Genomic DNA, 22,420 nt, shown 5'->3' on the forward strand with positions numbered 1-22,420 from the left:
AAGGTGAGAGCTAAGGACAGGAGTGGCTCTAGGGAGCAGCATGGGTCAGTCTGACAGGGGAGTCAGAAGGAGATGAGTAGAACAGTGTAGGAAGTTTTTTAATCCATTATCCTGCCTCTCCAGCCTTCCACATCCCCCCATGTGTACCTATGCCATAGCATGGCTCCCTTGTTTTCTCCCACAAGGATGTGCTTTTGGCTTTCCCCTGCTGCAGCATAGCAACGTTTTATTCCAGTCAAGGCTTCAGCAAAAATCAATGTTGCACAATAAACATGTCCCCTTCATACCCCCACCCACATTTGGTCCTGTCCCCTCATCCAGGGAGCACAGCCCTCCCTCTAACCATCCTATAAGAGGGCAGAGGCCTTCCCCAACACAAGTTACACTTGGTCCCCAGGACACTGGAACAAGCAATACATTCCTTCTCTGAACTAACAGCCCTGTGGCATGGCCACTGTAGCAACATGGCGCCTCTCCACCGGTTTCTTGTGATAAGAAACTGGTTGCTGAAAAGACTGACACCTTCCCAGATTGCAGCCCAGAGCAGGAAACTCCCTGTGGAGACCACTACCAGGAAGGAGGTAGAAAGCCAAGCGCGTGAAGCCTTTGCCAGTACAGGACAAGACATCTGCAGCCTTACAAGTTGGCCCCAGTCTGAACAGAGCAGTGCTGACCTGGAATCTTCATACCCACTCACCACCTCAATCCTGTACACTAGTTAGCTAAGACATTATATTACAGTGCTTGCATTACTGGTGTGCAGAAAGTCCTGACAGTCCCTCTGGATTCTGTTTGTCTTACTTGCACCCTGCAGTCAGCTCCACCAACAGCAGGGGAACAGTCTGAAGAACAGGGTGCACCTCTCCTTTTGCCACCATCTGGAGCTGCAGGCTGCTCATCCCATCACATTACGTACCACGCTGCAGCTCCTGCTGCCACAGCAACGCAGGCTGCAAGGATCAGCTGCACTACGGGCTGCTTTGCCAAGGTCATGGCAGTGTGATAGGGACAGCCAGGTCCTGCCTTGCCAGCTAGAACACAGAAAGTGCCATTAGTGCTGCAGGATAGATATAGCAAAGGATTGGCAACTCTGTCATTGCCCCAAACCTACCTAGTTTGTCTGCATAGTAAGGGCATTTGCGTAGGTCTCCTTTTCCATCATGGACTGGAACGCCTCCATCTTGGGCTTCTTCTGTTAGTGACATGCCAATCTTGTCCAGTTCATCAAATACCTGTAAGTGGTGACAGTGAGTGCATGAGGCAGACAAAACTGTACAGCTTTCACTCAGATCAATGGAAGATCTGGAGAACAGGAAGAGTCATTTCTACCTCCAGGCTCCCAGACAGCAAGTAGAGCATCTGCTTCTATTTCAGAAAGCCTTGCAGGCAGACACTTGGTGAGATCTAGCACATGCTATGCCTCTGCAAAGGCACAGCCCGTACCAAGAGCATCTCAGGTTAGGCCTCTGGGCCCAGGAGTGAGACATGTCATGACCCTGCTGCTTGCCCTCCAGCCTGCTGTGGATGCAAGATGAGGCCATGAGCTCTCCCTTCCCTGCTGCCAGACCTTCTCTAGGAAATCACCGCTCCTGTTCACAGAGCGGTCAAGCCACCCCCTCCAGCTCCACTGCCAGGGGCTTCTGTAAGGATCCTGACAAAGCAGCCTGCTACTCTCCCATCACATTTCTGACCAGCTTAAACCACAAAGACCTGCTATAGGTACAGATTAAAACTTCAGTCCAGTAACTGAGACTGCACCCCTCTTCCCAGAGCAGGGAACAGCTCAGTCATTTCATGCAAGATGAAAGTTATGTGGGAAAGAACAGAGGCCATGGGCTACAGACCTTTTTGCCCACCAGGCAAAATCTCAGATCACCAGGTGAGACAGGAGATACACTATAACCAGGAAGGGGCAATGTTATGACAGCACAAGAGCAGGCATCTAGGCTAAAGTTGTTTGAAACTGTCTCAAAGCAAGAGCTCTGCTCTTGCCATTGCTTTAGAGCCACCCAGCCCATGGGAATTTTATAGCCCAAGATGTCCCAATTTAGTTCTGATCAAAGACTCGGGTATAGCACTGGTGTGTGGGGAGGGATTTCTGCCCAATACTTGTCAGGTGTCCAGAAGGCAGCAAAAGAAAGAGCTATTCAGACCACAATCCCAGACAAGACACAGGCAGAATCCTGCTGCCCCCCCAGTGGAGGGGACTCTGGTGGTCTCAGACCCAAACTGCTTTTCCCAGATGAGCAGTTTGACTGCATTAACCTGGGCCCAGGAGCTGGTGCAGAGCTGAAGGCAGCAGCACCTACAGGTATAGTGACTCAAGGGATTTAGTACCTGCATGTTAAATCTGAAAGCCCTGTTGGCTTCTTCCACAATCCTTTCCTTAGTGTTCTTGTCCAAGTCTAGAGCATTCATCCTTGCTCTGTAGAGCTGCTTGAACTGTTGTGCATTGGAAATGTTTTCAAACATGTAGAACTGGATCCCTTCCTCAGTACTGGGCAGCTTCAGGGCCCTCTGGGCTACCTTCTTTAGCACCTGGCCACCTGAGAGGTCCCCCATGTAGCGTGTGTAAGCATGGGCCACTAGCAACTCTGGCTCATGCTGTCCCACATGATGGATTCTGTCCACATAATGCTGAGTTGCTTCTGAACACTGGATCTTTTCTTTCCAGTCTTCTCCATAGAAATATTCCATGTCTTTGACCAATGCTTCCCTCCGGTGGAGCTCTAGAGGGAAATACAGAGGGGCAAAGACTGGGTTGTCTTTGTTGCGATCCATTTCCTCTTCCAGAGCAGAGTATGTGAAGTAGAGTGCCGCAGTAGCCAGCTACGGACAAAGCACAGCTAACATGAGAAGTTACTCGCTCAGTCTGTACATCACACTTTCTGCACCTTGTGACTATTCCTCCCCAGTACGGAGTTTGGGTCCACAGAGAGGAAACCCCAGGGCTCCGCACAAAACCAGCCTGGAGACCCCATACCAAACCTGTATTGCCTGAAGGACCAGAGGCTCTTCGCCACCTAGTTTCACAATAAAGTTGCCCACAGAGCATGGGCTGAGAATTACTGGTCTAACATTGCCGACTGCATGCTCTGGGCCTTCTATCAGCTTGAGCAAGGCACAGGGACTGACTTCACCCAAGAGGTGCAAATAGCACCAATACTCTAATGCCACAGGAGACTACTGCATATGGCCCAAGGCCTTCAGGATCAGACAGTGCTGCTCAGACCCAAAAATCCCATCTCTTCTGTACGGATTAAATAGCAATATGACCTGACACCTGTGAGAGCAAGACCAGTCTCCAGGGGATGGGATTAGCACCATAAATCAGCCAGGATTTTATCCCTTTGAGATTGCTCATGCCACCAGCATCTTCGCAGCAGCCACAGCTGCCTGTCCTTGAGCAGTCAGCAGATGTGGCCAGAAGCCTAGCAACTACACCTAAAGCAAACCTGTGCTAGGACAGCATGCTCCTCACCATCCTGGTTCTCAGCTGTAGGACACACTGGATGGGATCCCCTGACAAGTTTTGACTACCAGAAACCCACCCTCAACACACTCAAGCCACTGGTGCTCAGCTTCAGTAAGTCTTCAGTCTGCATCAGTCATTGGATACATCAGTAAAGAGCTTCTCCGCCAAGAAAGCAGAGCAGCACTCACCTTGAAAAGCTCCTTCTTGATCCGTCCTTTCAGGAAGTCTTTGACAAACTGAGTATTCTCCGCACGATCATGGGATTCCTTGGTCCCCTCCTTCAGCAGCTCCGAGAGGTCGGTGGGACTGCAGACAAAACAGGAGAGCTCCACTGAGGGCAAACTTCCACGCGCAGCACTGAGTTTGTCCCTGCTATGCTTTGAGGACCCCATACTCCCTCAATCTCAGGCACAGTTTGGAACAGGCACACAGAGAGAGGCAGCCTGTCCCAGGGACCCGACATGGTTGCCAGAAGCTCTCAGGGAGAGATAAGCCCAGGCCCACAGACCACAACTGGCACCATTAGGAAGAAATGACAGGATGGCAGCAGTCAGAAGCTCCTTCAGCACATGCAGGCACTCATCTGCCAACCAGACTTGCCATTTTAAGAGGTTTGGTGTTTATCAGGGTCTCATGCAGGATGCTGAAGCAATTGCCAAGGATCCTTTGATCCTTGGACCATTTTTTGCTGCTCATCCATGCAAGCCTCAACAATAACATCAAAGGAGGCCTTGATCATATCAAGAGCCACCACATGGGCAGTGGTAAAGGGCACAGGAGCCTTGCTGGCACTCAGCCTGGAGAGGGAGAAAGGCTCACGTAGGAGCAGATGCACACACAGGCAAGACCTTGGCTTTTATGATCAGGGTATCAAGGATAATCAACTGCTGGGGAAAGATGGGATCCAAATGATGAAACAGGACAAGACCACCTTTGAAAAGCTTGTTTGTCCTGAATTACACTGCTTTGGGGGGATTTCTACAAGTTGTCCTTCTAAGACCTCTGATCTTAGACTACTGCACCTACCTGGAGTTTGGCACAGAGTTACCAACACCTGCACTCACATGAGATTATGCCACAGTGCAGTTTACACAGCTCTCTCGACTGTGGTTTGCTGTAGCTGGTGTGTTCACATTAATTGTAAAAATGGACTTTGAACACTCCAGACTCATGCTACCAACAGGCTAGAGAAAACCTGGATGTGACAGGAAAAGCAGGTCTCACTAACTTCTCATGAAGTTGAGCCTGTTAAGTCAAACAGAAGTCAACTAGCCTACCTAGGTGTTTTAGAAGCACCCCACTCTCACCCATTTTCAAGTCTGAAGCTTTTGTTTTCAGAGCATGTTTCAGCGAGTGCACGGGAAAACACAAGTACATCATGTTCACCTGCACACAGCTATTCATTGTATGGATGGACAATTGAACAACTCTTGTGTCTTTGAAGGAGTATGTGAAATAACTGTTCTTTAGGACATCATGTTATAGCATCAGTTCTAGACTCTGTAGGAACAGATGCAGCTACATATTCCCCTTGGGTGCTGAGCAGCCCCAGGCCCAGCCAGAGAGGTTCTTGCCTCAGCTTATTCAAGCTGTTCCACATCCACTTTTCAATTCAATCCCACAGACATTACAGAGAGGCTGCAGAGGGATGTAACCAAGTAAGGAGATTATAGAACTTGATTTTTACCAGTGTTTGAATTTGTCTTTTAAACTACTGCCTGGGGAAGAGATTCCTGCATAAACCTTTGGGTATTCTACAAAGGCAAGAGATGCAGCCCACTAGAGCAGAGTTCACCTCTAGAGTCATCTTTCAAAAGTAGCTGCTATCACAGGAGACACTGTCCAGCAAGCCATGAAAGGCCAGTTCACCTTGGACAGGAAGGGATAAACATGATCACCAAATGGTCAAAGCACTTCTGAAATGCGAGTTCAATGGCACAGACTGAGAAGCAACTTCCTGTTGTTAGCCTCAGCCAGACACTTCTTTCCCATCCCTCCCACCTTTCCCATGGACTTTACTACATAGAAACTTGATCTGGCAACACGCCCGTTTCAGTCACCTATTAGTCACTCGCTCCTTTGCAGATGAGGAAGAGGTTCACTCTCTTGCCTGGGGACTTTCCTGTCTTGCCCAGAACAGGATCTGGGCCATGTTGTGAGACAGGGCCAGCAGGACTCACCTCACGCTGTCATCTTCTGTTTCCTCATAGTGTATGTTTTCCCCTTCTTCTCCCCCCTCCGAGCCCTCCATAACTGATGGCATGGCTCCGCAGCCCTGACCAGATCAGTGCTGAGACTAAGCCACCTGAAAGGCAAAATTAAAGAGGAATCTTAGAGGAAAAGCTACCTTAACAGGGGGATTGGATGGGTAGGAAGTGCAGAGCAGTCTCAGAGCCTCAGAGAGTTGCATCACCACACAGGGCAGCAAGAAACAGCCCCTTGCCATCCTCACTGTACACCAAAGCACTTGTGAGTGAGCAGTCTTGCTTGTTCAACTCATCTTTCCCAGAAGAACCTCAACACTAACATCCAGCTCAAAATATTAACCTCAGAGGAGACCTACAATACATGAAGCAGCCTGAATTAGGTTTCCCCACTTCAGGATGGGCCCTGGCTGAAGAGGGCCAGAGACTTCCATGTTAGTAATCTGCACTGAAATTATGAGCAAGCTCGTGCTGCCAACTCTCTCCTCCAGTGTTAGACTCAGAAGAATAACTGCAAAGGGGAACACCTCTCCTCCAGAGATGCTGTTTCAACCAGTTCCACTTCTGCAGCAGTATGGAGCCTCCCCAGAAGGCTGCAGCAGTGAATTAGGCCAGCTAAGCTCTGAAGGCAGATATCTTATAGGAGAAACCAAAAAGTCTCCCCTACAACAGCATCTTCAAAGAGGAATTTGCAAAACAGGGGCAGATTCTACAACTCTGCCTTTCCTGGGCTGTGCTCCATGAGAAGGCAAAGCAGATACTGCTGTCTAAACAGAGCAAGCTGCAGAGAGTACTCCTGCTACCACCGCTCAGACAATCTTCTCCTGCCTAGCAGGTTTTACTTTAAACCCCAGAAGTAGCTGGGATCTTCCCCACCAATTTGAAAAGGGAAAACCTCCTCTTCAGATGTGGCAGCATGTGCAAGAAGCTTCCAGATCCAGGAGCAAGACACCTGGCTTATACCAGGCGGACCCCCCAGTTAAGCCATAAATCCAGCAACTGCGTTTATAAAATGGGGCCAGTAATCAGCTTTATGCTGAGCGACACCACCAACTTGCAGGCAAGCTTGCCAGGTAAGCACTGAACTGAGCTTCTTGCTGGTGCTTCAGAACGTGGTTGCTATAAAGGAGCCATCCCTCATGCTCCCCCCCTTCAATTCAGGTCTCCCTAGGTGGGCTGCATCTGCAGACACACTGCTCAGCCCATGTTTGGAGGCCAGGAGAACAGTAAACAAGATAAGGAGCTGACAACACGCCAAGCTAGCTCACATGAAGCCACAGTTGGCAGATCAGTTGCTGGCTCCCAGCTTACAACACGCTAATGCAGAAGAGCACTAGTCATAAGTTAACTGCCCTCCAGTTCTTCACATCAGGGTTTCTAATCCTCTTTGTTTTCCAGCCACTCTCACCGCCCTCACCACTTCCGCAGAGAAGCGCCCTGCAGACGGCCTGGAGCGCTGGGAGCTGGGTCAGAGTGCACGTCCCCAGGGCAGTACAGCCAGTCCCTCCGACTCAGACCCAGCACCCAGTTTTGGGAGCACATTACTAGGGTGAAGGTGTCACCTGAGACCATGCAGTCTTTGGGCTCACCAGGAAGGAGCCTCCTCAAAGTGGGAGCCCTGATGAGGGCCTCACAGGACTGACTAAAATATTATTTCACAACGTGAGCTAGCCCGGTTCAGCAGCAAGATTCGTTAGAGGTGACAGCCCTACAACCCCACTACACTTCCCTACAGGGCAAGCCACAGCAGAGCCTCCGCATCCTCGGGATAGAGGAGTTCAGGGCAGGAATATATAGCCAGGGGATACAAACACACAGGAACGAAGGCTCAGAGATATTTGAGGAAACCAAGCTTAGGTGCTGTACTGACTCTCTGATCATTCACCGACTCTAGAACAGCAAATGTTTACTCTAGAATAGCTACTGGGTCAGCAAACAGTAGCTACCTCCACACACTACACAGCTTCAGTCAGGCTTCAAATATCAGGAAGTACCCACCTCGAGGAAGGGAAATCAAGGCGGAGAAGCTAAATGATCTGCCCAGGTCCAGGCAGAAGTCTGCTACGGGCACAACTGGGAGCAGCCTGCTTGCCCTGCAGCACAGCAAGGCAACCAGACTTCCGCCACCACAGGCATGCAGGGCTTCATAACACCTTGGATTCCTGTTCAGCTTACTTCAGGCCTGGATCTGCTCAAGAGATGCCAATTCCAAACTTCAACTAGATGAACTAGTTCTGATTTGTCTTATACGCCCAGAGAGCTGGCATCCCGGAGGCAGGGCGTGCTACTGCCATGGATACAGATGAGCAGCAAGACTATCGCTACGAAGGGCACTTTGGCATTGCTCATTCCTTGGAGGAGGCACATAGGTAGAAGATAAACCCAGCACGAAGGAATTCACCAGATCAAACCTCGGGAACGGCAGTAATTAAGAACAGCAATTGTTAGAGGCTCCCAATGGCTAAACATACAGAGCACAGCTCCTGAGGTCTTCTTTGCACAAGACAACAGGTCTGCTAACTCGCCTCTTCAAGCCTTCACAGCTATGCCCAAGAACCATGTCTCAGCACATCTGTATTTAGCAGCACTCGCCAATGCTGGAGCTTTGCACTGCATGTTCTACACAGGGCACATGATGGAGGAGTATTTATCTAAAGCCATTAGTGCTGTAGAGGCACAACTGGTCAGAACAGTGAATTATTGCCCAAGTAGTACTGGCTTGTGCTGGAAGAAGGGGTAGCAGGCAAAGTCTCACTTAAGGACTGATGCACTCTGGGACTTGCATGCCCCAGGGTACTTTTGGGGCAGGCAGAACAAGGGGGAGGAGGTAAAGAAGGGGTAAAGGCTCAGCTTGACATCCCTCTTCTGTACAACAGAATGTGGGGCAGTGATGACAAGCCCCTATAGCCTGAGGTTAGGGCAGTATAAACAAGAAAATAAGAGAGGCTAAGATTTTTCCTGAGTCTCCAGTACAGACATCTCCCTGATGAGCTGTGAATTCAAGAGACAAGTCAGCACAAGTCAAAACCCTGTCCTTCTCAATATTAGGATAGGACATGAAAACTTGGAGGTAGGGAATCAAAAGACACTTTAATTCTCACACCACCATAGACTACTGCTTTTATTCAAAGATTGGCAACTGAAATCCCAAGATGGTCACTGGTCAGAACACTGGTTTCTCAGGGTATCTGCTCCTCTCAAAGAGGCAGTGTCCTACACACTGGAAGGAAGGTTCATGCAGTGCCTGCCTTTGCTTCATGGACTGGAACATCACCGCATTTGCTACCAGGAGCTCTGCTTGTCAAGACCCTGGCTGATGTTCAGAGTAACCACGTACCTCTCCAGTGCCCTGACAGCAGCCTGCTTGGGGGGAATCCAACGGCTACAAGAGTCAGGACAGCAGAGCTGGAGAAATGGAGCAAAGGCTTGCTACAGAGCAGCTCAGCACTACAAACTTTTCTAGTAATGGTTTTCAAGCCCTCCTAGAAACTCTCCCATTCTCACCTAGTCAGCAGTCAGTTTTCCTTATGCATGCTTGCATAACTTTGCATTCGAGGTGAACGGCTGCACTTCACAGTATAGGAAGATACCTGAGATACCCCACTAACCCCTAGTTTTTTGAAGGGCATAAAAGGACACACCGATGCAGCAGGGAAGCAACAGACTGCAAGCGCTAGCTTCGCCTGGGCACTCTCAGCAGCTCAATAACTCACAGAACACCTACCCAGTACAGAGTTTGTGCTTGTTATTACGCTAGCATGCTACCTCAAGGCATTAGTTTTGCCAGCGTTAGAGTAAGGGTGCAAGTCACACAAGTGGCAGCACACAGCTGGACCTACCCAAACATCTCTGCAGCAGGGACAAAACCCAGGCCTCCAAGCTTAATGGCTTGAAGGGTTATCACAAACTTGGCTCAGCAATAACATGAGCAGAGCTTCACATCCCCTCCTCCCCCTGGAGTATCTGGCACTAGCTGTTGTTGGAAATTGAAATCCATAGAACAAATCACTGCATTTTCCCCCGACACAGCTCATTCAACTTTGATCCCTGGTGAACTTAAGACTCGCCCTGTCCAGACACAGCATAAACATATGCAGTACCTCAAGTCTCAGGCACTTACTTCTAGTCTAGAAGTCAGTCTAGAAGTCTATTTTCTCGTGTTGGCCAGGAGAACAGTGCAAGGGGCAGGTCAGTCAGTCAGGGCTGGCTCTGCGGGGAGCGGCAAATACACAGGAACGTAGCAAAGAGCCCTTGTGCCATGAGGAGAGCCAGCCCCTGCCCTGCCTCTCCCAGCACACAGGCTCCCACCACCCTCCCAAGGGGAGGCTGGGCTAGGCCAGATGTGCCCGGGACACCCCCAGCCGGGGCCAGGAACAAGCGCTCGCAGCTGACATGTGCAATGCAGTGCCGGGTACAAGCGCTACGCGTTGTGAGGCTTGAATGAGACGGTTGTTCCACGCAACAATGGAAGAGCGGGACAGCGGAAGGCCTTGGAGACTCATCTTCCGAGCTCTCCGCGGAGCTCAGCCGGGACGAGAGCAGCCGTGGGAGATCGCAACACGGGACTCGTGTCCTCAGAGATTGGAGCGCCCTTCCCGGGGAGCTGCGGCACTAATCACTCCGGAGATAAGAGGCCACTGTTTTGCCACGCTCCTCAGCGCGGATCTGCCGCGCCGGCACCAGCCCACGGGAACAGCAGGAAGGGATCAGCGAGGCCCCGCGGCCGCCGGCTTGGCGCAGAGCCGCAGCCCCGCCGGTCACGAGCGCGCGGCTGCTGCGGAGGCGGAACAGCTCGGGGCGCGTCTCAGGCGGCTCCCGCGGCGGCCAGGCCGCGCCGGGGACCGGCAACGGGGCCGAAGACGGTCCAGGGTCACCACAGCGGCGCCAGCCCGATCAAGATGATGAACCGGGGAGGGGGGAACCGGCGGGGTCAGAGCGCAGCAGGGGCTCTGAGCTCCGCCCGCCCGGCGGACACGGCGCTGGGGGGCCCGGGCCGCCTCTGCAGCCGGCCGCACGCGGCGGCAGCGGCCCCGCGCCGCTCTCACGAAGGGGCCCGCGGCGACGCGTAACGCGCGAGTCACGACGGGAGGCGCCTGCGGGACCGGCCGACCGGGGAGAGACGCCGAGGACCGGGCGGGACCGCAGCGAAGGACGCCCAGGCCCGCTCCGCAGGCCCCGCCGCGCACCCCACCCCCCGAGCGGCCCCGCCGGGGCACCGGAGCCGCCGCCGGCCCCGCTCCCGCCGTGTTGCCATGGAGACGCGCCGCATCGCGCCGCGCGCACTCACTCACCCGCCGCCGCTCGCGCTCTGCCCCAAGGCGCGAGACAAAGGCCCCCCCCGGCCGCCGGTAATTTATTCAGGAGGCAGCGGCGACGCGGCGAATCAGGACCCACCGACGCCACGCGCCGGCGCCTCCGATTGGGGGAGGCGGCCGGGACGTCACACAGGAGCGTTCGGCCCCGCCCCGCCTCGCCGCGCCTTCGGCCAGTGGCGGCCCGGCCGCTGCTCGAGGCCTCGCCCCGGGGCTGCTGGCGCGTGGCGCCGCGCAGGCGCAGGCGCAGGTGTGGCGGGGGGGGCGGGGGGCGGCCCGGCCCGGCCCGGCGCGGCCTCCCCGAGCGCCCGCGGCGGCCCCGGCCCCGCACTGCGACCTGGGGCGCCTGAGGGCGCCGGCACCGCCGCGCTCCGGGCCCGCGGGAGGCCGCTGCGCTGTGGCGCCGCACCGGGAGCGCTCCAGGCCGCGTCCGAGCCGCTTCGCCCCGGAGCGGTGCAACCATCACCGCGCCACGGGAAGGCAGGGACTACCCGTGGGTCGGCACCGCTCGCCACGGGCTGGGGCCGAGCCCCGGGGCCGTGTCACGCGCCGGCTGGTGAAGCCTGCGCTCGCCCCGCTGACCCCGCTGGGGTTCCGGGGTCTGTCCTGGCGTCTGCAGCTCGGCGCAGGCCTCTGCCGGGGCCCTGGATGCCCGGCCTGGGCCCAGCTCGCTGCGCAGCGCTGCCAGACCTCCGCGCGCCCTTGGACGTGTGCCGCCACGGCCCCCGCGTCCTGTCCTTTAACCGTCCCGCAGCTTACGTGTGCCTTGACTGCATCGCGCCTGTTCCTCTGCTGCAGCTGCAGAGCTCTCTGGGATCCCCCTGGCCCAGGGCGCTGTGTGCAGCCCCAGCCCGCAGCGGTGGCCTGGGGGCAAGCGTGGAGGGCCGTTAACCCGAGCGTGCGCCCAGCCTCTGGCAACGAGCAGAGCTCTCATCACTGGCCCTTTTCTGCACCAGCGCTGTCCTGCGTAGATGAGAGCCATCCCACCAAAGAAATGCCCTGTGCAACTATCCCACCCCATTTTTTTCTCCCTCCTCCTATGCAGAAGGGGGGACGGGTGTCGCGTCGCCTTCGTGCCCAGGTTTTACCACACACCTTGCCCGGCATGCGAAGCTTCAGTTCCTGCTCTTGTGGCTTGGCCGTGCTTCTGAATTAGGATTTAGTCTTCACATTTCCCCCTTCCCCACTGGAGTTTTGTAATTTCCTGCCTGTATATGCAGCGGCCTCAGGCACCGCTGAATCATTTTTCTGTCGTTGCTTGCATCTATTGCCTGTATAACCTTTTTACTGCCTGTATTGTTTGTAGATCTGAGAAAGCGTCTCAATTCCCCACTCAATCTGGGGCTGTTTGTTTGACTCTGTGCGAAAGCAGCAGGAGTGGCAGAGTGCCCAGTGGCTCCCTGGCAGTGCTCTACCCCCACGCGAGATTAACTTGCTCCACAAGAAATGTAAAACTGCTCGACGGTCAGGATTCAGCTTGGGGCAAGGAGCCAGGAGCAAGTCTGGAGGTAGGAAAAAGTTGCCCATGCTCTGCTCTCCGATTCACGCAGTGCGTGCAGGGCAGGGGGTTTATGAAACACCACAGTAGTGGATCTTCAGATCCTACCAGGACAGGCAGGTATTCTGGCCAGTAACATCACATACGCGACAGCCTGCACAAAGGCAAGCAGGTGATTTTACAGTGAGAGTCTAGGGGCTGAGGTTCAGCGGCTTTAGCTACAGAGCCAGAACCTCGGAGGAGAAAGTGGGTCAGCAGAGCATCAGGGAGAGACGGTTTCATCTTTAGGCAGAGACACAGTAGGAAATGAGCGTATTGCAGAAAAGTAAAACCGTGAACACAACTGGGGCATCACGTGAAAAGCACGAGTTGGACAGCCCCTGGCCAGGCCATTAGTGAGCTTCTCCGGCTGCTCTATTTTAGAGAGAAAGCATAAATCATTCAGTGAATTCCTCATGTGAAACAGGATCAGCGGAGAGGCGGAATAGCAAGTGGAAGCGTTTGTGCATCCAGCCTTTCAGACAGGAGCTTCCCCACCATGTTAACCTGGCCCATCCAAACAAAATTCACTATCCTTGGTATCGTCGCGTTCTTCCTCTTCGGCGGGTGTTTGACTTGACAACCCAGGCAGCAGCTCCGTTCATTTGCCATCTTCAGTGTCAGACCAGTACTCAAAGACCCTCCAAAATGCTCACTGCCACCTCCTCCGCGGTGACCCTTGTGCCCAGGCGCTCCGGTACTGACACTGCTGCCCAGGCCAAGCCTGGCAGATCTCCTGGTGGGTTGGAAGGTTTTTAGACTGGACAGCAGTTCACCAGCCAGCCAGATACCATGGAAAGTACTAAGCTGCAGGGAGCTGGCTACTGTGGTGTCTTTCTAAGAATAAATTAAGAAACTCTGGTGTGAGGAGAGTGACCGTGCAGCTCAAACCCATCATCTGCTATCATGCAACTTCCTCCATCAATACAGGAGTCTCTCGCGAGGAGGGCTCAGGGCATATTGCGCGGGAAGCAGAGCCATAAACTACGCTGTGTACAGCTCCTGGCAAACCCTCGCCACGAGGCTCAGGATTCAGGCAGTACACCGAGCCCTGCTCTGTACCAAACAGCACCCTGTATAAGGCAACGTTCCTGATTACTCCCAGATGCTGATGTCCAAAAGCATCAACGTCTAAAGGCTACAGAGAGGTCAAGCACTGCTGCTGAGGGAAGAGAACTATACAGGATTCTGCTTGCGGAGGCAAAACAGCTGGGAAAAATGGGGAAAATGCTATTTTTTTTAAAGGTTTTATTTGGACATTTTAGAAATAATTAAGTCTCATTAACATACAATTCAGTTCTTACTCCCAATATTTTCAGAAGGAACATTCAATTCCCACACAGAACAACAAAAATGATCCTCAAACCTGTAACCCCAGGAAGCCCTTCCGCACGGCTTCTGGAGAAAGAGGCTGGCTTCTCCAAGCAGAGACCCAGCGAGCAGGAGCAGCACAAATTCAGTAGCTGTGCGGACACAGTTCCCACAGAGGCCTCTGGCCACCACCAAGGTGGACATCAAGTATTACACCCCCGCGCAGCGATCGCCACCGGCGTTGCTGGCTCCGCTCCCCAGAGCGGTGGACTAAGGCCTAAGACCCGTCGGTCTCCGCCGTGCTGCGACTGAGCGTGCTGTGGGACACGGCTCGGGTGGGCAGACAGCAGCGGGGAGTTGAGGCGCACCAGGCTTACAGCTTCTCCGTGCTACAGGCACAGACCACAGCCTGGAGCAGGTAATTCAGAGCCTCTAAAGAAAGCAGTAGCAGGAAGGGAAGGCGAGAGCTTTCATTTTTCTAATTAGTGCTTGGCATGCTCTCAGATGGTCCATTTAGTTCCCTCCGTAAACTGTCTGAAACACTGTGTGCACAGAGAAAAGGCAAGATGTTTCCCCTCTCTTAAATACACGACCAAACATCTTCCAGCCTTGTCAAACCACTTTGCTCCTCTCCCTCTCCCATGAGCTATCCCTCTGAACACCACCTCCTTCCTCTGCTTTGTCACACGCTCCTCCCCAGACTCCCAATGCAGCTCCTTGCACCGCCTCTCCTCTTCTTCCATCTCTACCTTTTAGGACTCATTCTCCTAAAAAGAAATCGCTTTCACCCTCCAAAAGCAGGGTGGTTATTAGACTGAAAGGAGAGAGACCCCGGGCTTCGTTTTCCCAGGGATGCTCACAGGGTATCGGACACAACTGCTCCCCACGCTCACCCCTCCTAGGGCTCCTCTCCCCTGTGGATCTGCTGGTGCCGGAGGAGTGCAGAGCTCACGGTGAAGCCCTTCCCACAACTGGAGCAGGCGTAGGGGCGCTCGCCAGTGTGGATCCGCCGGTGCTGGATGAGGTGCGCACTCTGCCGAAAGCTGTCCCCGCAGTCGGCGCAGGCGTAGGGCCGCTCCCCTGTGTGGACCCTGTGGTGCCGGAGCAGGGCCGACCTCCACAGGAAGCTCTTCCCACACTCGGTGCACTCGTAGGGGCGCTCGCCAGTGTGGAAGCGGCGGTGCTGGATGAGGTGGGAGCTCACAGTGAAGCTCTTTCCACACTCAGTGCACCCATAGGGGCGCTCGCCCATGTGGAACCGCCGGTGCTGGATGAGGGCGGAACTCACCGTGAAGCTCTTTCCACACTCGGAGCACTCGTACGGCTTCTCCCCCGTGTGGACCCGCTGGTGCTTCATGAGCTCAGAGCTCTGGCTGAAGCTCTTGCCACACACCGCGCACTCGTAGGGTTTCTCCCCCGTGTGGACCCTCTGGTGTCGCGTCAGGGCTGAGCTCACGCTGAAGCTCTTCCCGCAGTCGCTGCACTCAAAGGGTTTCTCCCCCGTGTGCACTCGCTGGTGCTGGACCAGCTGCGAGTTCCCGGAGAAGCTCTTTCCACACTCGGCACACTTGTAGGGCTTCTCCCCCGTGTGGGTTATCTGGTGCCGGATCAGCTTCGAGCTCATGCTGAAGCTTTTTCCGCACTCGGAGCACTCGTAGGGTCTCTCCCCTGTGTGGATTCTCTGGTGCTGGATGAGATGCGACCGCTGCCGGAAGCTCTCCCCGCACTCGGCACAGCCAAAGGGTTTCTCGCCAGTGTGGATTCTCCGGTGCTGGGCCAGGTTGGAGCTCACCCGGAAGCTCTTCCCACAGTCCCCACATATCGTCAGCCTCCCCGCAGCAGGATTTCTCTGCTGGCTGGTGTCTGGCAGCCTCCTGAAGCTTTTTCCACGTAGTGTCACTCTGCTTTGCCTCTTCCCCAGGGGAGTTCTCTGAACCCTTTCTGACCTGCGTGGGTGAACTGGATCCTGTTCAGGACTCTGGGAACTGTTCTTCTTGGAGAGTCCTGATAGTAAATCTTCTGGCTCCACTGGCCGAGGAATGCCCTGGTGGGGATTTTCCTCTTTCTTTTTCACAGTCCCATCCTCAGCTGCAATAAAACGAGAATCCGGAGAGGAGTTACAGGCAGGAAAGGAAACTTTGTGCAGTGGAGATCAAAAAGGGATAAATTCTGGAAGTTCAGTAGACTGATATTAAGTATAAAAACTCCTGATATTTCCCTCCTACTCAGGGTATTTTGCAGTGTTACAAGAACGAGCCCTGGAAGAAGCTCTGCATGCTTTGTAATAACTGGAGTCTACCAGAATTACCTGGGATCGACTTTATTAAATTGTCAAATCAAAACCACAGTGAAATTTCAGCTCTGGCTCCCCACGTCAATATTTACAAGAGTGTTTACTGACGACTAATGAGGTATAGAGAGTCCACAGAGAAATTCAGAAGGCCTCCACCAGCAAGCCTGAGCAGCACAGTTAGCAAGGGGTAAGGGGAGACAGATGCTGCTTTACCCTCTAAGGACACGAACCGTGAACGACGCTCCTGCTCCACAGCAGCTCCTGCTCCACAGCAGTCAGTCCAGATTGTTACTGACTTTGCCGCAAACAGCACGAAGCCGTGAAGCAAGTCTTGAGCTCCTGCCAGAAAAGCAGCCAATTCTGCTTTTAGGTGCCCTCCTTTTGACATCGCCCATGATCCCAGATAAGGAATCCTGCCTTCCGCACACAAGATCAAAACTTATAACTCACAGTGAGTGTCGAGGCAGTGCCTGTACAGAAGGAAGGATGGCTTGCGGGGCAGAGCAAGCATATCACACCTCTGTTCCTTTGCTGAATCAGATTCTCAGTTAAAGCAGACGTTAGAGATGTACAAAGTCTTCTTCAGTGCAGACCAGACATCCCAAATAACTACAGTGAAGATCATGTAAGGTAAGACATGCTCTTCCTCCTGGGAGAGCTCATTGGCACAGAGCCCATTCCAATGTGCGGGCAGCAGTGCTCCATCTAAAAGATGGACAGAAGGTCCTCATGACCACTGACCAGGCTGTGGCTGTCACTCCTGCATCTGACCAGCCTGCCTGGCTCAGGGTGTGAGGGCTCCTTGCACCAGCTTGGCCTCCACATTGCAAGAAGAGGGATATTTGAAGTGTGCAGAAAAAAAGGCCGATCTCTTGTACAGTGAGGACTGATATCAGGAACTAAGTGCAAGTTTGTTGTTTGGTAAGAGATCACAGAGCACTGGGTGACCCATGCTGATGAGCTTTGAGAAAACGGCTTTTCAAGAGAGAGGAGGAAGGGAGGGATCGTTTGAAGCATGTGCCAGTCAAATGGTCCCAAGACACCTCAAGTAACATTGGTAATCCGGAGAGTAAGAGGATGAGGAAAACTTAAAAACACCTCTGCAGAGGGACAACCTGTCTAGGACCTCCTTCTAGGACTCTAGAAATGGCAGAGGTGGGAGAATACTCTGTGTAGAAATAGCAAGATCTCAGCAAGTGGGATCCATACAGAGCTAGTGGAAACTTCAGAAAGTTTTAATACTAGCCTCCTGCCCAGGTTTGGGGGAGAGGAGCCTCTAAAGGTTGAGGTCATGCTGGGCTCTGTAACGTTCTCCACTTGTTTTTGTAGGCTTCCCCATAGAGGACCTTCTGCTCTGTCAAAAGATTCACTGTAACGTATAGAGCAAACTCAACAAGCAGAACATAGCCAGCCAGCTCCCACAGCATTAGAAGTAAAGGTTTTGGGCTCGAAAGGAAAAGACAACTACTCTTCCAGAATACTGTATCTGGAAGTGTTATTAAAAGTTAAGCTGAAAGTCAGAGAAGGGCCATAAAGAACCATCCCCTTATTCACATACAGCCTCACAGAAGCATAAACTTTATGAATCTACATTGCACAGTCAATGCTAGGTCAGCAGAAAGCTTTGCCAAGACAAGATGCTTGCAAGATGCTTCTTGGGTATTTACGCAGAGCAGCGACTCCTTCCAGCACACTGCTGAAGTATGGTTTGGTGAGCAACCCCAACCAGTTTGAAAGCACGTGGCCTCCAGTGTCACTGTGGGCTTTGCTGTCAGTGGAGAAATGTAACTCTTTGCAGGCTTACTGAGGGCTTATGCACTAAATCACCGGCAAGACAGGACCTGTGAAGCATGGACCCTTCTGCTGTCAGGGAAGGGCAAATAGGTGCCAGAGGGATGTACGTGGGATGTAGCAATGGCCAAATATTCACATCCAAGTTTTAAGACCAGTCAATCAGGCTAATAGATTTCCAGGTGATCTCTAAAGACTATATGGACTTTCAGGGGTGAAGGATGACTTGCTGTTGACTATGTGTAGGCCAAAAGTATGGAACAGGTTGAGGACTAAAGCCACAGGCATGGAGACCTCCAGATTTTTTTCGCCGTAGTGGGGTAGACACGTATGCTTTGTATACTTAAAGATTCAATTGCTACCTCCTGATTCTCTGAAAACTGTATCTTGTAAAATAAACAGGTAACATATACCAGTACTGTGGGACTGATGTACAAACCACAGGTGCTTCCAATGGTCTGGCAGAGTTGCAATAATGCCTTGGAAGAGGAGAGTCACTTCTGAACCTTAAGTAGGCAATAAAGGAAGGAGAGTCTAGAATTTCCACCCAGACTGACACATGTATGTATTTAATCTTCCTCTTTCTAATCAGTATAAGAAAACACCATGATATGATTTCACAGCGAACTCCTGAGATACCTTTCACAGCAGTTTGGTGTGGCAGTGATTCCAGTTCTTCCCTCAGCTAGTTTTCATTAAAATGGTCCCTTGAGAGGAAGAGAAACTGGAACTTTGCTATTCACCATGGAGGCATTTCCATTTGTCTGCAGTTACTCCCATCCAGGCCTGGAGGAAAAGAGAAAGGTGATATCCAAAGACAGGATAAGAAGAGGACATCTCTGGCAGGCTGGCATGAAGCTCTTGACCTGTATGTCAAACGTGCTGAGTAGATGATGGAGCTAGTGATGTTGGTGTGTTGCTGTTGTGCCCAAAGAGATATCCTTCACTTACCCTGGCTTGGGTACTTAAACAGAATTTCTTTCACTTAAAGGAGCATTCAAAGTACACAGGAATTAAGTCTTTATGGCGTTCTGTACTTCTTTGGGAAGGTCAGAAGTTTCAAGCTTCTTATTACAGTGATTATAGCCATGGCTCAAGCTCTCATCTGTGAAACTACCACAACCATTTTTGTTACTTCTGACAAACCAGTTACTTCTGTTACTGGTTATCTTCTCTAGGCAAGTTGACTGTAAAGGGTTTGATCAAAATCAGGATGACTGGAACTCAGTGAAGGCATTTTGACTGGAAAGAGCTTAAGGGTGTGACCTTTCTCTTACAAGGTGAGAGAAGGAGCCACTCCTAGACATTTTGGAGAGAGAGATCACTATGCTGAAGAGTTAATACTGGAAGGGTAAGGCTGAACTGGCCAAAACAAATAAGCTTGGGAGATGTGAGGAATGGGGCAGCTCCAGTTAAGTAGGGTGGGTGTACACATCAGGATAAAACCTAAATGTCCCTGTAAATGTACCCCTAGATCCCTCTCTCAACAGAAGCTGGCAGTAGCATGAGTTTTGGCTGATGCTCTGCTCTGTCTCACAGCTGTGGGGAGAACACAGTGATGGTCTCCAGCACTGAAATCAGAGTTCATGGAAGAGAAACCAAAGAAAACTATTAAAGATTAGACACCACCATCACAAATAAGCCTCAGACTGTTGGAAGACAGTAGAGTATGCTGGGGAGGCACCACTGTTTGCTTTTCTCATCCCCTTCCCTGGCACCCACTTGTGACCAATCTATGAGATGGAGCTCTGAGCTATACGGGCCTGTAATCTATCCCAGTAGAGCTGTTCACACAAATTCACAACATAGCTGGACTACTGAGTGTGGTATCTCGCCGCTGGGGGACTGGGAGGTGGCTGACGCAATTCTCGTCTTTACAAAGGGCTCGAGGGGAGATCCAGGGACCAGGAAGCCCAGCAGCCATTCTAAGCAAATGAACCGTAGCCAGAATAAGATAACGTTAATGGGCATATGGCCAAAGACGGCATACTGGGAAAGAGTTGGCATGACCTTTGAAAAGGGATGTCTCGCCTCACAAACCTCTTGGAGTTCTTCAGAGGTATCACCCGTTTCAGCAGAAGGGAGGTCTGGAGTCCAAAGGCATTCCCAAAAGACATTTTGTCCTTCACCAAAACTGTTGAAGGAGAAACTAAGCTACCATGGGATGAGAGACCCTAAATAAACTGGCAAAGAATGGAAAGGGGAATTGCAAACATCTGATGCTGATTTTGTTATTCCAAATTAGAGAGACAAGAGCTGACTGTAAAGAACCTGGCAGCCTTAGGATACTGACTGACCAGGAGACAGGGGAATGACAGGGAAGTTCATCGCACATAAACATAATGATTCACAGAGAGGAAAAGCCTCTATACCTTGCATGTATACCAGGATGGGCCTAGGATGTTCTTGGTATCACTCAGGAATAGCATCTTGGAGTTAGAACAGACTGATGAAAACCACAGCTCCAGGGCAAACAAAAAAGCTTATCAAATGTTAGAGATTGTTGGGAAAATAATAGAGAATAAAATATAATGTAATTCTGCCTGCTGCTCAAACCCATGGTAAGCCTACGTCCTGAATACAGTGTGCAAGCGGGGGATAGCTCCCTCAACTCAGAAATATTAATAGCGCTGAACAAGATACAGAAAGGTAACATGGATGACCAGGTTTGGAGCAGCTTCCGTATGGTAAGTGATTCAACAGGCTGTTCAGCCTAGAAAAGGTACAGCTGAGGGGGGACATCACAGAGGTCTATGAGAATATGAGTGGCCCGCAGAGGGTGGGCAGGGATCTGTCCTGCACTGTTTATTCCAAAACAAGAACTATGGGCATCAAGCAAACTACCAGAAGGCAGCTTCAAAGCAAAGGAGGTAGTTCCTCACAAAACAGCTAAGTAAGCTGCAGAACTCCTCACTGCAAGTTGGCCTGGATGCTAAAAACATCCACAGATTCAGACGGCAATAAAATACACAGAGGGTTATGAAATATCAGTGCACCACATCTAGCTCAGGAGTTTCTGAAGCCACAGAAGACTTGGAGCTGAGGAAGTATACAGGGAAACACCACTGCTTGTTCGCGCTGTTTGTCTGCTCTTCTCTGGGTATCCAGTAGTGCCACTGTCAGAGACAGCACGCTAAGCCAGGTGGACTAGGTGGTCTGGATCAGACCAACCTGGTTTGGATCCAGTCCAACCACTCTTGTACGTTCCTGCAGGATTTGGGGATGCTGGAACTCCGACAGGTCACAGGTGACTGCGCAGGGCCCTTACCTGGACAGGCGCTATTCAGAACTGTGTGTCCCGGGTAGGCCTGGAGACGGGAGAACCACAGCTCTTCCTTCTGCTCCATGTGGGAGATCATGTCCAGCTGGATCCCAGGAGATCCTGCTCGGGAAGAGCAATGAGAAAGGTCAGACGAGCCGCACCGTTTAACCGAGGACTGCTGTCAAGACGGGGGCTTCTAGATTTGGGGTCTAGAAACTAGCAGCTCTCGGCCAAAACGACAGGCAAACGGTCCCCGTCCCGCACGGCTGCCCGAGGATCCCGAACCGGCGAGGCTCGCCTCAAAAAGCGGGAGGCCTCGCCGCACCCCCGAGCGGAGCCGGCGGCCACCCCCGCCGCCGTGCCGCGAGGGGGGCGAACCGGCGCGGCGCCAGGGGCCGCGGAGCAGGGCCGGCAGCTCGCCGGAGCCGTTTAACGGCCGCCGGGGTGCGGCCCCCGCCCGCGGGCGGCCCCGGGACAGCGGCTCCGCGCGGCGGGGCCGCCGGTTACCTGCTCGCGGCGCGGGTCAGCGCGCCCCGGCCGGCGGCACCGGGCCGGGCCGGGCCGGGCCGGGCGGCGGCGGGCGGCACGTGACGGCGGCGGCCAATGGCGGCGGCGCCCGCGGCCTGCGAGGGCGGCGGAAAATGGCGGCGGCTGCGCGGAGCCCCCGGCGCGTCCGCAGCGAGCCGAGGAGCGGCGCCGGCCGCCGCGGGTTCTCCGGGGCCGGAGCAGGCGGGGGCGCACGCGGAGCCTCGCCCCTTCCCGGGGGGCTCCGGCTCCCTCCGACCCGCGCCGGTGACCGCCACCGCCACCGCGGTCGCTCGCTCGCTCTGGCGCCTGCCGTGGCGTGCTCGTGCGCTCCGGTGCCCCGGCCGAGCGGGGCCCCAGTGCGGGGGAGTCTCCTCTCCCTGGCGCCTCTTCCCACCCGCAGCTGTAACGAGGGAGGAATCACTGGTGGGTAAAGAGCACCTGAATATCAGGTCATCTGCAGTACCCGCTTCTGTTACCAGACACCTCCAAAACATTAGCAGCGGCACCGATTCTCCTGATTTTTAGCGTTAACAATGCATTTTATAAGACCTTTTTAAAATTCAGGGCATGTTACTGCCAAATAAGAAACTTAGATAAGTTCATCACTTAAATAACACGATGACCCACCTTGTCAGAAACACCGCTATTATATGTGATTGCCCAGAAAGCCCAAATGAGAGAGAAGTGACATCTCAGGTCACAGGCAC

At 53.0% G+C, this 22,420-nt stretch overlaps 2 protein-coding genes across 2 annotated transcripts; both read right to left on the reverse strand.

Annotated features, from left to right (window-relative positions):
* Window positions 1-80: 80 nt before the first annotated feature.
* Window positions 81-5,798, reverse strand: HMOX2 (heme oxygenase 2). Its single transcript, XM_067306113.1, has 5 exons — window positions 5,656-5,798; window positions 3,664-3,781; window positions 2,338-2,829; window positions 1,112-1,232; window positions 81-1,031 (listed from the first exon to the last, which is right to left on the reverse strand). The coding sequence occupies exons 1-5, from the start codon at window positions 5,736-5,738 to the stop codon at window positions 904-906; spliced, it is 942 nt and encodes a 313-aa protein (XP_067162214.1). The 5' UTR covers window positions 5,739-5,798; the 3' UTR covers window positions 81-903.
* Window positions 5,799-14,653: 8,855 nt separating this feature from the next.
* On the reverse strand, window positions 14,654-21,761 carry LOC106482331 (zinc finger protein 79-like). The gene is made up of 3 exons (XM_067306512.1): window positions 21,693-21,761; window positions 21,192-21,305; window positions 14,654-15,927 (listed from the first exon to the last, which is right to left on the reverse strand). The coding sequence occupies exons 2-3, from the start codon at window positions 21,280-21,282 to the stop codon at window positions 14,738-14,740; spliced, it is 1,281 nt and encodes a 426-aa protein (XP_067162613.1). The 5' UTR covers window positions 21,283-21,305; window positions 21,693-21,761; the 3' UTR covers window positions 14,654-14,737.
* Window positions 21,762-22,420: the final 659 nt, after the last annotated feature.

This window comes from Apteryx mantelli, chromosome 16 (genome assembly GCF_036417845.1).
Source record: "Apteryx mantelli isolate bAptMan1 chromosome 16, bAptMan1.hap1, whole genome shotgun sequence".
NCBI lineage: Eukaryota > Metazoa > Chordata > Aves > Apterygiformes > Apterygidae > Apteryx > Apteryx mantelli.